This window comes from Ursus maritimus, unplaced genomic scaffold (genome assembly GCF_017311325.1).
Source record: "Ursus maritimus isolate PB19 unplaced genomic scaffold, ASM1731132v1 scaffold_42, whole genome shotgun sequence".
In the NCBI taxonomy this organism is placed as follows: Eukaryota; Metazoa; Chordata; class Mammalia; order Carnivora; family Ursidae; genus Ursus; species Ursus maritimus.
In genome coordinates this window covers 186,124-201,462 of record NW_024426575.1, presented here as the reverse complement: position 1 = coordinate 201,462, position 15,339 = coordinate 186,124, and the positions used below count along the sequence as shown (strand labels likewise).

At 41.2% G+C, this 15,339-nt stretch overlaps 1 long non-coding RNA gene and 2 gene segments (V, D, J or C); 2 read left to right on the top strand and 1 right to left on the bottom strand.

Moving 5' to 3' along the window:
- Positions 1-749: 749 nt before the first annotated feature.
- On the top strand, positions 750-1,397 carry LOC103680948. The segment is given in 2 exon segments: positions 750-801; positions 979-1,397. Coding segments are annotated over 2 exon segments (471 nt in total).
- A 7,929-nt stretch (positions 1,398-9,326) lies between these two features.
- Positions 9,327-14,617, bottom strand: LOC103680942. 2 transcript variants are annotated; one of them, XR_573190.2, is made up of 3 exons: positions 14,475-14,617; positions 14,211-14,306; positions 9,327-9,617 (listed from the first exon to the last, which is right to left on the bottom strand). It is a non-coding gene; the product is annotated as an uncharacterized LOC103680942 (long non-coding RNA). The 2 variants fall into 2 exon arrangements; XR_005832353.1 differs by having other exon boundaries at positions 14,395-14,531.
- On the top strand, positions 13,768-14,574 carry LOC121100626. The segment is given in 2 exon segments: positions 13,768-14,037; positions 14,231-14,574. Coding segments are annotated over 2 exon segments (459 nt in total).
- Positions 14,618-15,339: the final 722 nt, after the last annotated feature.

Genomic DNA, 15,339 nt, shown 5'->3' with positions numbered 1-15,339 from the left:
ATTTAACATCGAAAGCACAATAGATTCTTCTCGCCTCTTCCATTGGATTAAACTGGGGAGACGTACACTACATATAGACCAAGAGTGAAGGCAAACAAACATGTTGCCTTTTGGCATCTTCTGGTGCCTTTCACGTTTACGGCTTCCTGCCGTTTCTAAACTTTACAGGATTATGTAATGTGTTCTCATTTGACAATACAGAACACACAAAATAATCACATCTAAGTTCTAAGAGAGACGTTGCAGCGGATGATTTAATACAGAGGATAAATTTTGTTGTGTTGATCTGTGTTTTTAAGAGAAGTGTCCAGAATTTGTATCAGTGTTAATTGCCTTGTGGCATTTGTTAATTCAGAGCAAATATGGACAGCTCTGAAGACCATGTTAGAACGCAATTACATTAAAGGCTAAGCTATCAAACTCCCCGTATTCTAAATCTGTAACCATGGTAAAGACAACATCATACCCTGTGTTCTCCCCAAACACCATCAATCTCTTATTCTAACATTTTTATGGGGGAGGGATTGCAAATTGATCTTTAGGAAACAGAGAAATACATTTTCAGAATTTTTCTACATGAGGACTAAAGGGGGCAGTGCTTCCTTTCACAAAGATAAACAGCTAAAAACAGGGCTGCTCATACTTTAAATAGAAGGCTCTGTGGAAGGAAATGAATGAAGTGCAGGAAGTTGAAATCAGATTTATCGTTGCTTGGGCAGAAGAGAAGACAACCTGAGTCCATGGTAGAAATGGACAAGCTCCTGGGGGCATCGCTGTTGATTCTGTGGCTTCAGCCAGGCTGTGAGTTCTGGGCGGGAGGTCTGAATATAGTAGAAAACCTCCATGAGGCGCCACAAGGCTGGGAGATGGGATCATTGGGAAGTTGTGTTTTATTTTGCATTGTGTTCTGGCTCATGATGTTTTTCTGTGGGGACTTAAAGAATAGAATTTAAAATCTCTTATTCTCTTTCCGAACAGGGGTGAATGGTCAACAGAAGACGGGTGACCAGCAGCAAGTCAAGCAAATTCCATCCCTGAACGTGCAAGAAGGAAAGATTTCTATTCTGAACTATGACTACAATAATGATTTATTTGATTACTTCCCGTGGTACAAAAAATACCCTGCTAAAGGTCCCGAATTCCTGATGTCGATATTCTCAGTTACGGGTAAAACTGAAGATGGAAGATTCACAGTCTTCCTCAACAAAAGTGCCAGACGCCTGTCCCTGCATATCGCAGGCTCCCAGCCTGGAGACTCAGCCTTGTACCTCTGTGCAGCACGTGCACAGTGCTCTCCAGGCACCTGCAGCCTGTACCTCAACCTGCAGCTGGCTCCTTGCCTCTTTGGGGTCTCTACTGGGAGGCACGTACTTGCTTCCAGTTACACACAGCAGTAAGAGAGGGTGTGCTTTAAATAGGAGAGTGGGCCGAGCTTTAAGGAAGACTAGATACATAGCAAGTCCTACAAATAAGTTAAGGTCATTCCTTGGGTTTTAGGGTATCAAAAAGTCTAATCATTCTCCCTTTTCACTTTCAGAGAGGGGGTACTACTTAGCTGAAGCACCCATCTCTGGTGATGTTTTAATTCCACTAGACTCTGGAATGAAAATACTGTTTCCCCTGTAGCTTCGGAGAAAAGATACACTTGAAATGGGGAAACCGGGGTCCTACTTCAAGTTCTCCCAGTGAATATTTGTGTGCCTTTCAGTACTAGCAATTATGTGCTTCATTTTTGTGTCAAATGAACAAAATAATCCCTCATCATCACTTCCAGATAATTGTATCTTTACACTAAATGCATTTGAGAATATACATGTTATAAGTCATAATCATTTATTTGTTTCATCACTCACAAGATACTTCCAGGCATTGCTTCAGTAAATCACTTACTGTGTGTCCTTTTCCCAAGAAAGACACTGAACTATTTGACACGCTGTCCATCAGGAAAAGGTGCTGCCCTGGGGATCATAATAAATACAGGCATGTCATGAAGCTGGTCAGCCACAAGGATCTTGTTTTGGGGAGCCATCCCGATTCCCAGATGAGATGGATACATCACATTTGAGCATTTAGGGTGCAGTTCAAAATGTGAAGAACCAGGCCAAGGTCATTCTAAGAATTCAGAAGACATAGAAGTATCCCAAACATCCCAAATATCCCAAATGTTTATTAATCAGGAGTCTCCAGTAGGGTTATCATTCAAATAAAAATACAAGCAGTTTGCAGCTTCAGACTTAAGTGATCTAAATGGCCCAAGTTCCTTACCTGGGATTCCCCTTTCCGACAAATAAGTAGTAATGAAATGAGCCTCATAGCTAATAAAAAATATCCTGATGTTTTATATTCCAACTTCCCCACTGTCGATTTGTATGACCTTGGCATTTTTATTAATCACTCAGGTTGCTGTGGAATACAGGCTAGAACTAGATGATATCACTTCCTTACAGCCTAATGAGGATGGGATTCCACTCAAACGTTTACTGACCACTGGTTTTATGCTTTTCACGTACGTGATGAATAGAAGGAAATTAGTCAACCTGAATTTCTATGAAAAAATTTTCTTCTTTATGCCTTGAATTGTCAGTCCCTTAAATGTAGAATTTCAAGCTGAACAGAGAAAAAAGATGCCAACTACCAAAAAGAAAAAGAGAAATAGGATGAGACACCCATGGCTCTCCTGAGAAAACAAGAGACTATTTGTGCACATAATGTATGTGTCGTGTCGTGTGTGTACATGTGTGTGTAATCTTTGCCAAGGAGCCTTCTCCTGATTCATCACCAAAAAGCTGAAGGCATTCCTGAGATACCTTTCTAAGAAGAAAATCATGTGGCCCTCCAAAGTGGTCCCTGAGTTAAGAAGCTATATTACACAGGAGATGATTTCAATAGTCATTCCATTTTGGATGGGCTCAGAGAGTCCCGATCTCTGGAACCGTGAGACATCTAACCGTGGAGTCGGTACAGAGCTCACTGGAGAGCCTACCTATTTATTCTATTGTAATGAAATATAGCCTTATCTTCTCAAAGCCACACCACAGGCTGTTCAATGAAGTACCCACTTCTCCTGCTATTTCTGTAAACAATTATTACAGTAATAGTGCATAACTCTAAACCTCGGAAGCTTAAAACAGCAAATTATTTCACTCAAATTTGTGAATGGATAATTTAGACTGGAGGCAGATGAACACTTCTGGGCGTGGCTGAGCTCACTGTTATGTCTGAAGATCAACTGGCTGCTGGCTGGTCTAGAATGGCCTTGTCTGGGGTAACTAAGACTACTCCACTCTTCTCCACTCGCCTTATCCTCCAGCAGCCTAGGTCAGGCATATTTCCATGGCAATCATGGGGGAGCAAGACTTGAAACATGAAAGCATCTTTTAAACCTTTACTTCCATTACGATTTGCAATACCAAATTGGCCAAAGCAGGCTTAGGAAATCAAAGGGTGATCTGAAGGCACATAGAGTCCCACTGTCACCCAGCCTTAGTAGTGAGTCAAAGACAGTGTAGAGTCTGTGATGTGAAGCCTAAGCTGATACCTGAAGTTTAGTAGAAGTTAATCAGGTTGAAGGACAGAAGAGGTGGGGGAAGTGATCTTAAAAATAGGAACCGCACAGGGGCGCCTGGGTGGCTCCGTCAGTTAAGTGTCTGCCTTTGGCTAAGGTCATGATTGATCTCAAGGTCCTGAGTCCTGGGATCAAGCCCTGTGGACTCCCCGCCCAGTGGGGAGTCTGCTTGTCCCTTTCCCTCTGCTCCCTGCCCCACCTCCCTGCATAGAAGACAGTAAAGATCATAGTGAATTTTAGGACTGAAAGCCAAAATTTTGTCATGAATAAAATTATATATTTATTTATTTATATTTCTCAAACTAACACAGCAAAGTAGCCATACTCTCAACTTTACAAATGAACAATCATATTCTTTGTGAAGTTGCCAAATGTGTTATTTATTTGAGATTCTTCTAACAGTTCATATATTAGACACCTGATGTGTACCTTAGACTTGAATATAGGAGATGCAATCAAAAAGAAATAGGCATTGTGTCTGCCTTCAGGAAACATATAATATTATGGAGTGTATTACAAAATAGTGCAATCAATGCTACCATAGGAGGCAAGTAAAATAAAACCACCTAACCGAGGCATCTAAATTGGAAACAGAATGTAACAGAGAGCTATCTGGGAGAGGTGATTTAAGTTAAGACTTATAAAAGTTTAAAAAAAAAAAAAGACATAAAAGCATTCGTCAAAGAGAGAGTCAGACAAAGGGTATTACAGAAGAAGAGAAATAGAATGTGCGGAAGTATAAAGACAAAATTAGTTTAAGAGAATTACATGAAAGGAATTCAGAATGGCTGGAGCATTCAACTCAAAATGGGCAACAGTAAATATAAAACTAAAGTAATAAGCAGAAATCACTTTGTGAAAATAATTATAAGCCATTATAAGATGCCTGTACATTACTCGGAAGGCATTAATGAGCACCAGAAGGCATCTGAACAAGCAAATGGTACAATGGAACGTTATACTATTTAAAATATTATTTTGTTTTCATACATGCACATGCAGATATATGTTTATATATAATTGTATATATATTTTCCCTTGATTTTTCTTTTTCCTCTTAATGCTGGAGTAATTCTCTCTCTAACACAGTACATTGCTAAGCTTTTCCTTATAGCAAGAAAAGGACATATCTTGGATGTAAACTTATTAAAGAAAAGCCCAAATCCACATTTTATTTATTTATTCATTTTTAAAGATTTTATTTATTTATTTGACAGACAGCCAGCGAGAGAAAGGATCACAAGCAGGGGGAGTGGGAGAGGAAGAAGCAGGCTCCCAGCGGAGGAGCCTGATGCGGGGCTCGATCCCAGAACGCCGGGATCACGCCCTGAGCCAAAGGCAGACGCTTAATGACTGCACTACCCAGGCGCCCCCCAAATCCACATTTTAATCAACATTTCTCAGCCTGGCCACAGGGAAGCATTGTTTTAAAAGTATTCTAGCTAGATGTATACAATCCTGTGGGAAGAGTGAAAGTGTTGTGATGTCTCTCTAATTGGTTGTCCTCCAGAGTTGCAACGTTCTGGAAACAATTGCAACGGGCCTCGCTCTGAGCTCGAAGGTAACTGCTGCTGAGGAAGGCCACCCAGGAGCTGACCTGGCCCACTCCCCTGAAGAGGCTTTTGTGCACGTTGTTGTGGCAGTCAGTCCATCAGTACCTGGTTGAGTCTGGGAGAGGCTTATAACGGTGACAGCACCCTGAGGGCAGGAGCTGGGTCATCTTTCTGATCTTTTTGAGATTGTGGGAAGGGGGGAAGAGGGGATAAATGATGGCTAATTATGACAGACACTCTGGAGGGAATAAAGGGAGGAGAAAGGAACCAGATTTTTTATTCCTTTTGCCTTGACTGAAGATTTAACTCATGACCTAGTAGCCAACTGCCTTAAGATCAGCTCAGCAGATCAGTCTTGTTATTTCTTCTGTCTACAGGATCTAGCATGTCCAAAAAGGTCATTCAATCTCAACCAACAACATCAAGGCAGGAGGGCAAGACTGTGAAACTGGACTGTTCATATGACGCTGGGGTTGTATATTATATGTTGTGTTGGTACAAAAGGCCTCCCAAGGGGAGATGACTTTCCTCATTTGCCAGCACACAGATACACAGGGTCAGTATTTTGTGAATTTCCAGAAAGCAGCTAAAACTATCAGGCTCATCATATCATCATCACATTTGGAAGACGGCAACATATTTCTCTTGTCTCAGAGAGGGCCTTACAAAAAGCCCAGAGCTCAATCTGAGATAATTGCCTGTTCCCATATTCTCAGGGAAGCCTCAAACCTTACCCAGACATTTGCTAGCAGCTGGTGGTTAAGGTGTGTAAGATAAGATCTAAAAAGGAAGTTGTTGAATTCATTCCAGAAAGCACTCCTTCACAGCTGGCTCGGGGACCACTCAGAACCATTTGCAAAAGTCATACTCCTCAGATATCATCATATTTCTTATTTCTTCCCATGGAGTAGGTCATTTAAAAAATCAGCATATGAAGGACAGTATTTTAAGATTATACTTGATTATTGCAGATTTTATACGTGCTCAACTCAATCTTTTGGGGAAGATGGTTCTTTTGGGTTTCTGGACCCAATTCCAATGTGGGGGAAGGAGAGGCTTCCCACAACACCAAGCAATTCTCCAATATGAGCTGGGTGTCCTACAATTCAACTCAATTCTGATACCATCTATCTGGAGATAGATCCCACTGGTTGAGGGCTCAGTCCCACAAGACTGCTCCCCCCTACTTCAGATGCCAGTTGAAAGCCCAAGCTACTTGTACTTCTGACACACTGGCTACATATTGGAGGTTCCAAGAACCCCCTCCAACCCAGGATGACAATCACAAGCCCAGGTTTTTACCTGTACTTCTGACCAACTTGCTATAGATGTGAGGCTCCAACAGCACCTTCCTTAGATTTCTGGTGCCAGTTGCAAACCCAGGTTGCTATCTGTACTTCTGACGGGCTGGTTATATATCAGAAGTTCCCATGTCCCCATCCTCAGGTCCAATTAATATGCCAGAGTGGTTCACAGAACTCAAAGAGACATTTTACTTACTAGATTACTGTTTATTATAAAAGGACATAAGGAATTCAGGAACAGCCAGATGAGAGAGTTGCATCAGGCAAAGTATAGGGAAAGAATGCGGAGCTTCCATGCTTTCCGAGAACATCACTCTCCCAGCACCTCCTTGGGGTCACCAACCCAGAAGATCTCTGAACCCTGTCCTTTTGGGGTTTTACGGAGGCTTCATTACTTAGTCATGATTGATTAAATCACTGGTCATCGGCAATTGATTCAACCTCCAGCCCTTCTCCTCTCCCTGGAGGATGGGGGTGGTTACTGAAAGTTCCAAAAGAATCCCACGGTTGGTTCCCCAGCAACAGCCCCCATCCTTAGGTTGCCTAAGGGTTTCCAAAAGTCACATCATTAACATAAAAGACAGGTTCATTGTTCTTATCACAGAAATTCCAAGAATTTTAGAAGCCCTCTGCCACAAATAGGGTTAAAGATCAAATACATATTTCGTATTATAAATCGTGAAAAGCACTAGGGAAAAATAAGCACACAAAATAGAAATTTATTTGCTGGGTTGCCTAAGGACTGGCCAGAGAAATGGAACCTTGGCTGAATAATTATAGACAGAAGTATATCACACCATGTAGTAGAGTAACATGTTCTAGACCACTTTTTCCTATCTCCTTGGCCACATTTCACCCTAATTCTTGCCAGCTCCAGCTTGGCTTACCATGCCCTTTGATTCACATCCTCCCTGTACCTGGGTTTGTTGATTGAAGTCCCCCTACAGTCACATGCCCATCACAAGCTTTAATTAATCATGACAGAGAAAGGATGAATGTGGTGAGGCACTACTACAGACACTGGAGTCTGAAGTTGATCTCGTAGCCACCTGACTTGTTCATGGGAAACAAGAAATGAGACCATGGCTTTTAAACGAGGTGTTTTTTTAATTCAGATGTCTGCTTCCCAAATGTTTTTGTCAAGTCCACAGGACTAGTCTTTCCATTCTGAGGAGTCATTTTCCTTGCCTTAGGAATTCCCTAAAATCCCTCCTAGGAATCATCTGCTAAGGATAATGAATGGACCCTACTTCCGTGTCTTCAGGTCTGACACAGTGCCAGATCCTTACCCACCTTTCTTCTTAATCTTGCACCCTGAACTAAGGCTTTGACAGCTTATCAGAACCAAAAATGAAATACATGAAGTGTCAACTCTTTTGTGGTTGTCACCTATTGCTGGACAATTTGGGCATTCCTCCCCTGAAACTGTATCTGTGTGTACTTAAAGTAAGATTGCTATGCTTGTTGAATATTTACTCCCATTGGTTTAGTCAGTCACTTGTTCGTTCAGGAGAAAAATACCAGGTCCCACGTAAAACCTTTCAGTTGCTTCTAATTACTTTCAGGCAAATGTCTCTGTCCAAGTTCCCCTGTATATATTACAAAATGTTCCTCCTCATGATCTTTGGATCAAGACCAAGGTTAATAATAAGACAGAGGATATTCTTTTGATATCTGTGCTATCCATAAGCTCATCTTCAAGACCCATTTTTAAAGATCCCAGAAAGAACCCATCTGGGCCAGAATAAACTACCAATACCTGATTCCTCAGCCTTTCAGTGTTCCTTGGGATTTATTCTTGTTGGGTCTTGATTTACTCCTATGATTCCCAACCTAGATGAAGCCACAGAATCAACAACAATGCATTCTGGAACTTGCCTATTCCTCCCTCAGCAAAGATCCAACAAAGATTCTCATTTCTATGAGATTATTAAAAATAAAATATAAATAGGCTCAAAATACAACCAGCAGAAGGTAAAACAGTGCCGTCTTTTTCTGATAGAATAGATGGGAGGTATTTCAGTTATGAACTGTGATTTACAATGTAGTATGTGCTGCATTCCTGATACCAATATTTCAATTTTAGGTACACTGGAAGATGGACAGAGTTCCAGTTAGTCATAGGATATGTAAAGCATGAAAGTGTCACTTCCACCCTACCTCGTAAAACTAGATAAACAGCAAAATCGTAACTTTGCTTTTACTATCAGAGACCTGAAGTCACAGGGAAGCTAAGTAGGCTGGATTCTAATGAGGAACAGCTTCCTTGAAGAACAGGTAAGCTTGTGGACTGACACCATATTAGCAGAGCATAGGTAAAACAGGTGCTGGCTGCCCTATGAGCAAGAAGAAATCAGCTAAAAGACTGAGTGAGGTCTCTTATGACAATGTAGAACTGCAGGGAGTCACAGACTCAAGAGGAATCTGCATTCACTGGTGGGAACATTTTCACAGACCTCCACCATAAGCTCACAAAAATGACTGGGAGCAGAGAGGGTGACAGAGGGAGCCCCATCAGAGATGTTGGTCTGCACAATGTGACTGCAAGAGGCACAAGACCCTTAGCTAGGGACCTTACCTAGGTCAGTCTCTCACATGGAGGAAAAGCCTGGGGCTGTTGGGCATGGGAGTAAAGAGGAAATTCTTTGTATGCACGCATGCATGTGTGTGGGCACACACACACACACACACACACACTCCTAGGGCACACTTGAGATCTACTGCAACAGAGTGGATAGTCAAGGAAAAAGCCCATGACCTTTGGTTAAGGTACAGGGGCAGGAAAACACTCTGAGCTGAAAACCCTGTAACGGAACAGTTAATCATTCTGCTACCGATTAGAACTGAACTAGCATGGGTTCCCTCCCTGGTGAGTTACGGATAGAGACTACATGGAGCGGGGAGTCGTCACACAAAGCAATTTTTATTTGCAGCAAATAGGGAGATCATGGGGAATAATTTCCAAAGCCATCACACCTCAAACAACAAAATTGGGGAAGTTTTAGGCCAAGGGTGCATGCTTATTCATGAAGTGCTTGACAAAGGAGAGTTCAGTATAGAATCCTGGCAGAGCCATCCTCAAGTTGACAGAGTCGCGGTCCTGGTTGATTGAAGTCATGAGGGCCAGCAAGGGTAAGTATCTTCAATTCTCTGCGCCAGTCAGTCTGGTGTTTGAGGCTCAAAGGGGTTTAAATCCTGCAGAAACAACTCAAGAATGTGTGTTAGGTCAATCCTTACTTTTGAAAAAGCACTGGGAGTTTTACCACGGATTTACCATCTCTGATACGTTAGGCTCTCTCCTGGCTTCATAGAGATTGCTAGTTTTTTCGTTCCCTTTGTTTCCTTAAAATCCTTAACTGCAGAGGTTTTTGCATTCTTTTGTAATTCCAACACCTCTCAAGAAGCTCTGCAAACCTGTGAGCCCTGTGCTTGGGCAAACAGTCCCATTGTGGGCATAACTCACAAAAATAGATGGGGGTCTACAATGACTTCTCTTGTGTCCTGAGAGCTATGCCTCATCTCTCTTTTTCCGAGGACCCCTAACTCTTTCTGCTTATATGATGAGGAAGAGGCAGAAAATCTTCTTACACAAGATGCACAGAGAAACATGGCGGTGTTTGGCTGCCACAGGGAAGAGAGGCACGAATGCTGAGAAAATCCTACATCCAAGATCCAGGTACATGGATCAGTCTACATTGACACCGGACCAAGACAACACAGTCTACCTACCCACACAGTCAGCCTAGCAAGCTCTGAATAACCAACAGCCATCTGCTTTGGGGGAAGAAGTAGAGTAGAGAGTAAGTAGAGAAATCTCACTGCCACAGGAATTCCGGGACAGCTTCAAGCTGAAGTTGGAGCTAAAAGTTTAAAGTGGATTACTCTAAAACAAAGAGATTCCTTTTTAACATAACCACAATAGTGTTATTAATTTTACATATATTAACAGTAATTGAGAAGCTAGATTTTTAATGGCTCATGAAGCAGTAAGATTGTTTCAGGAAAACTTTGATACTTAAGTCAGGGTAGCCTAATAAGGTAGAACTCTCTATTTTCAGGGCTTCTACTTTCTGTTCCTAGAGATGACATGACTGGACACTCCTGTCAGAAATGTTAACTCATACACTTTTATTCACTAGGTACCATTCTGAAGAAGCTGGTTAAAAAAGGGGGGGGGGGCTGTTTCTTAATAATATTTTTATCTGTCCAAGATTTGTCATAGGTGCTGACACTGTTAAGTCCAGAGGCTTCTGGAAAGAGCCATCACACATCTGGGAAAGAAGACAGTTATTCTGGTTCTCCAGTTTCCTATAGACTCTAGAAATAAAATATAAATTCGAAAATTATCCAGCAACCCATCTTCATTGCCTCAACAGGGACGAGTGGCCAAAAAAAGGATGTGGAGCAGAGTCCTTCAATCCTGAATGCCTGGGAGAGAAAAACGGCTGTTATCAATTACCATCACACTGAGAGGACTCTGAGGTATTTCCTTGGTACAGGAAGGAAGCAGAGAAAAACCCTACTCTTCTAACAGAGATTCGCCCAGATGTGGATAGAAAACAGGACAGGAGATTCACAGTACTGTTGAATAAAAAAGTGAAACGTGCCTGCCTGCGTATCACAGCCACCCAGCCAGGAGACTAAGCCTTGGATTTCTGTGCAGCCATCGCACAGAGCTCTCCAGGCACCTGCAGCCTACAGTGAGGGACCAGTCACATTCTTTGTCCTGGAACTGGTTTGGGGTTGAAAGGCTTGCCATAATGTGTTTGTGTCCAACTTGAAATGAATGCAGAGCTCTAATCACTGTGATGATAAGAAATTCAGTTTCCAATGACACAAGCGAGCTATGACAATTTGTACTAACTCCAGTATATTCTAGAAAAGAAATGGTGGTGTTTTAAGTAGATATGTAAATTGTAAGGATAACCTCATTGGGGTGTTTAAGGTTCTCTGATTGAGACCGTACATGTTTCATAATGTGCCAAAGAGATCTAAAAGTCTTCCAGATGACAACGTGGGTGGCTTTCAGGAAAAAAAAAAGAAATATATATATATATATATGAGAGAGCACAAGGGGGGTGGAGGGAGCAGAGGGAGAGGAAGAACCGGACTCCCTACTGAGTAGGGAGCCTGACATGGGCCTCCACACAGGGCTCCACACAGGGCTGGATCCCAGGACCTGAAGAATATACTTTTCATGTAACATTTATGTCCATTCTCCTTTGTACAATTCATCCTCAAAGTATTGGGTGCTTGGTTATAAAAGATACAATTTAAATAACAACCAGAGGAATTCCTGCAAAGCTTTTCACATTGTGACTGTTGTATCTTCAACAAATATTTACTGTCTACTATGTGTCAAACACTGGGTTTGGTGCTAAGGATTGAACAGGATGAAGAGAAAGGGATAACATTTAACTCTGTTCTGACTCTATCCTCTGATGAGTGTCTGCTCTCCAGAAATCACTGGGAAAGTTTTTGACCGAAGTGTACACTAAGGGTTCGACTGACACTACTCAAGGGTTTTGAGATTTTGCCCAAATGTACTATCAATCCCTTCATACCTTGTAGGTCTGTATATACATCAGCAATAGTATGGAATTTTTTACCATTTTCCCCAATGTTCCTTCATGAAAGGGAAATAATAACTATTGTAATCAAATGATTCAAATGATAGGGGAAGGAACCTCACCAACTCCTCTATAAGGCCAAAAAAGTAATTAATATTTATAAAGGAAAGCTTAGGGTAGTGAAAATAATTGTAATACAAATTATTCTTGGATTTCTGAATAGGTAATAAAAACACAAGATAGAAAATACAAATTATGGGGCACTTGAGTAGCGCAGTCTTTGAGCATCTGCCTTCTGCTCAGGGTGTGATCCCAGCGCTATGGAATCGAGTCCCACATCAGGCGCCTCTGCTGGGAGCCTGCTTCTTCCTCTCCCACTCCCCTGCTTGTGTTCCCTCTCTTGCTGGCTATCTCTCTGTCAAATAAATAAATAAAATCTTAAAAAAAAAAAGAAAATACAAATTACATAAAAAATATATATGTAATGGGGGCGACTGGGTGGCTCAATCAGGTAAGCATCTGGCTTGTGATTTCGGCTCAGTCATGCAGGGGTCCTGGGATTGAGCCCAGTGTTGGCTCTATGCTCAGCAGAGTGTCTGCTTGGGATTCTCTCTCTCCCTCTCCCTTTGCCCTTCTCCCCACTCATGCTCGCTCACTTTCTCTCGAATAAATAAATAAAAATCTTTAAATAAAATTTTAAAAAAATGAAATACAGTATACCTAGGAAAGTAACATTCCCAGTCACTACCCGCAGCCACACTATCCCCAGCAGCCTAGGAAAACCATGGATAAAATTAAAATTTTCTTTGGGTTATTTGTTTTTTTATCCTTCAGTTGTACAAGTTCTTTATATATTTTGGATACTCAACCCTTCACAGGTATTTACAAATAGTTTCTCCCATTCTGGGGGTTGTCTTTTTCACTTTCTTGAGAGTATCTTTCGGAGCAGAAGAGCTTTTAATTTTGATGAAGTCTAATTTATCTATTTTTTTTCTTTAGTTCCTTGTGCTTTGATGTCCTATTTTAAAACCATTGCCCGATTCAAGGTCACACAGATTCACATCAGTGTTTTCTTCTAAGACTTTCAGAGTTTGGGTTTGTATGTTGAGGTCATGGATCCATTTCAAGTTAATTTTTTAATACGGTGGGAGATAGAGATACAATTTCATTCTGTTGCATATGGATAACAAGACAGTCGGCGTCCCTAACCAAAAGAAAGCTGAGTAGCTATACTGATATCAGTTGAAGTAGACATTAAGCCGGGAGTTATTACTAGAGATCCAGAGCTACACTTCAAAATGATTAAGTGCACCACCTACTAGGATGATAGAACAATTCTATTTTTATACACACCTAATAGCATGGCTTCAAAATATATCAAACATGAATCAGTAGAATTAAGCTAGTAAAATTTGTTGATTTAAAAAAATCAATAAACATATATACAACTGTAGTGGCAGACATTAACACATACATCTCCTAGTAGAAATGTAGAGAAAATATGAACAACACAATTAATACTCTTCACCTGATTTACATATCCAGAACACCTTAACCCCCAACAACAGAATATAGATTCTTTTCAAACGTACAAAGAATACTTATCAAAGTTGACTGTATTCTAGATCTTAAAGCAAGACTTAATTGCAAAGGATTTAAATCATTCAGAATGTAGTCTCCGACCACAATGGTATTAAGTAAGAATTCGATAACAAAAAGATAATTAAACTTCATTTTTGTACCTTACTGGATATAATAGCCATTTTTCAAATGTATTGCCACAGAAGAACACCAAGCCAAAGCAGGTTTGCGGTGGGATAGATTTTCGGTCTCTGAATAGAGCAGTATAACACCCTATTTTCGAACCTCACTTCCTGTTTGGGGGCAGAATCATCTTATAGCCCCAGGAACTCTACACTCAGGCACTCGTATGAGGGCCAGTCTCTGGACTGGAGTGAGAACAAGAGAAACTTCAACCAGAAGAAGAATTTCTATCATGCTCTACCCTGGCCTGCTGTGGGCATTCATAGCCTCCTTTGGCTTCAGTAAGTGTGGCCCTAAGCACAGGGCCTTAGCTTCCTCTTGGAGTCCAAGAATCAGGGGTATTAAGAGGGAAGAGAGGTGGGGAAATGAAATGCTGTGTGATTCTTTTCTTTGTCCTTGTGTCATAAATGAATCTAGTCCCCATGACCCATCTGAGACATTTCAGAGAACCAACCTTGTCTTTTTTCTCCATAGGACCCAGCACGGCTGAGAAAGTCATCCAGACCCGGAGTGCAGTAACAATGCAGGAAGGACAAGCGGCCACCATTTTCTGCAAGTATGAAACCAGTTGGAGTAATTATTACACTTTGTATTGGTACAAACAGCCTCCCAGCGGAGAGATGACTTTCCTCATTTACCAGGATGAAAACAAGCCAAATGCAAAGCAGGGTCACTTCTCTGTGAACTTTCAAAAGACAGAAAAATCCATCAGTCTCACCATCTCTCCCTTACAACTGACAGCCTCGGCGGTGTATTTCTGTGCTCTTGGTAGCTCCACAGTAATAAAAATAATAGTGAAAGATAAACAAAAACCTTAGCTCCATAAAGGCAGCCATCTGCTCAGATTTCCAGGTATTATGTTTTTATCTTGGGTTAAATAAACCACAAAGTGGTTCCTCAAATGATCCTTCAACAGTTAGATTTGTTAAAAAAGGAAACAGGAAGCTCAAAATGGCGTCATTTGTGCTAACACCCACATCAGTAAACCAAGTAAACCAAGACTTAATCCCTAAGCTAACTGTAGTTCCAGCCCCCCAGGAATGTGACCGTTAACCAGTCAACATGGAATTACCCGTCAGCACTAGTGAGATAACCTACCAGATAAGAGCTTCCCTGCTCCTCTTAGGAAGGTGACCTTGCCTAAAACAATGCATTTTTTGCTAATAATTTCCCTTTTTTTTGCCTCCTTTCCACCAAATCGTACACTAAACAAAAAAAAATGGGGGTTGGGAAATGCCCTCAAACACACAAAGAACGAAGTATTAAGGAACATGAAAGGAATTTGGTTGAGAGGGATTTTTAGAACTACTTCTGGGAGAAAAAATATCGCAGAAATAGTTCTAAAATCCCCAACTGACTAAAAATGTTGCAGTCTTGAATCTCGGGTATTGCAGTAGAAAGGTCTTTACTGAGCCTTACCACTAGAGGGAGGTAGCACTTACAAGGTATTTATCTTGAGATCTAAAACACAAACCTCGATGAAGATGAAAGAGGAAAGAAAGAAAGAAAGAAAGAAAGAAAGAAAGAAAGAAAGAAAGAAGAAAGAAAGAAAGAAAGAAAGAAAGAAAGAAAAAAAAAAGAAA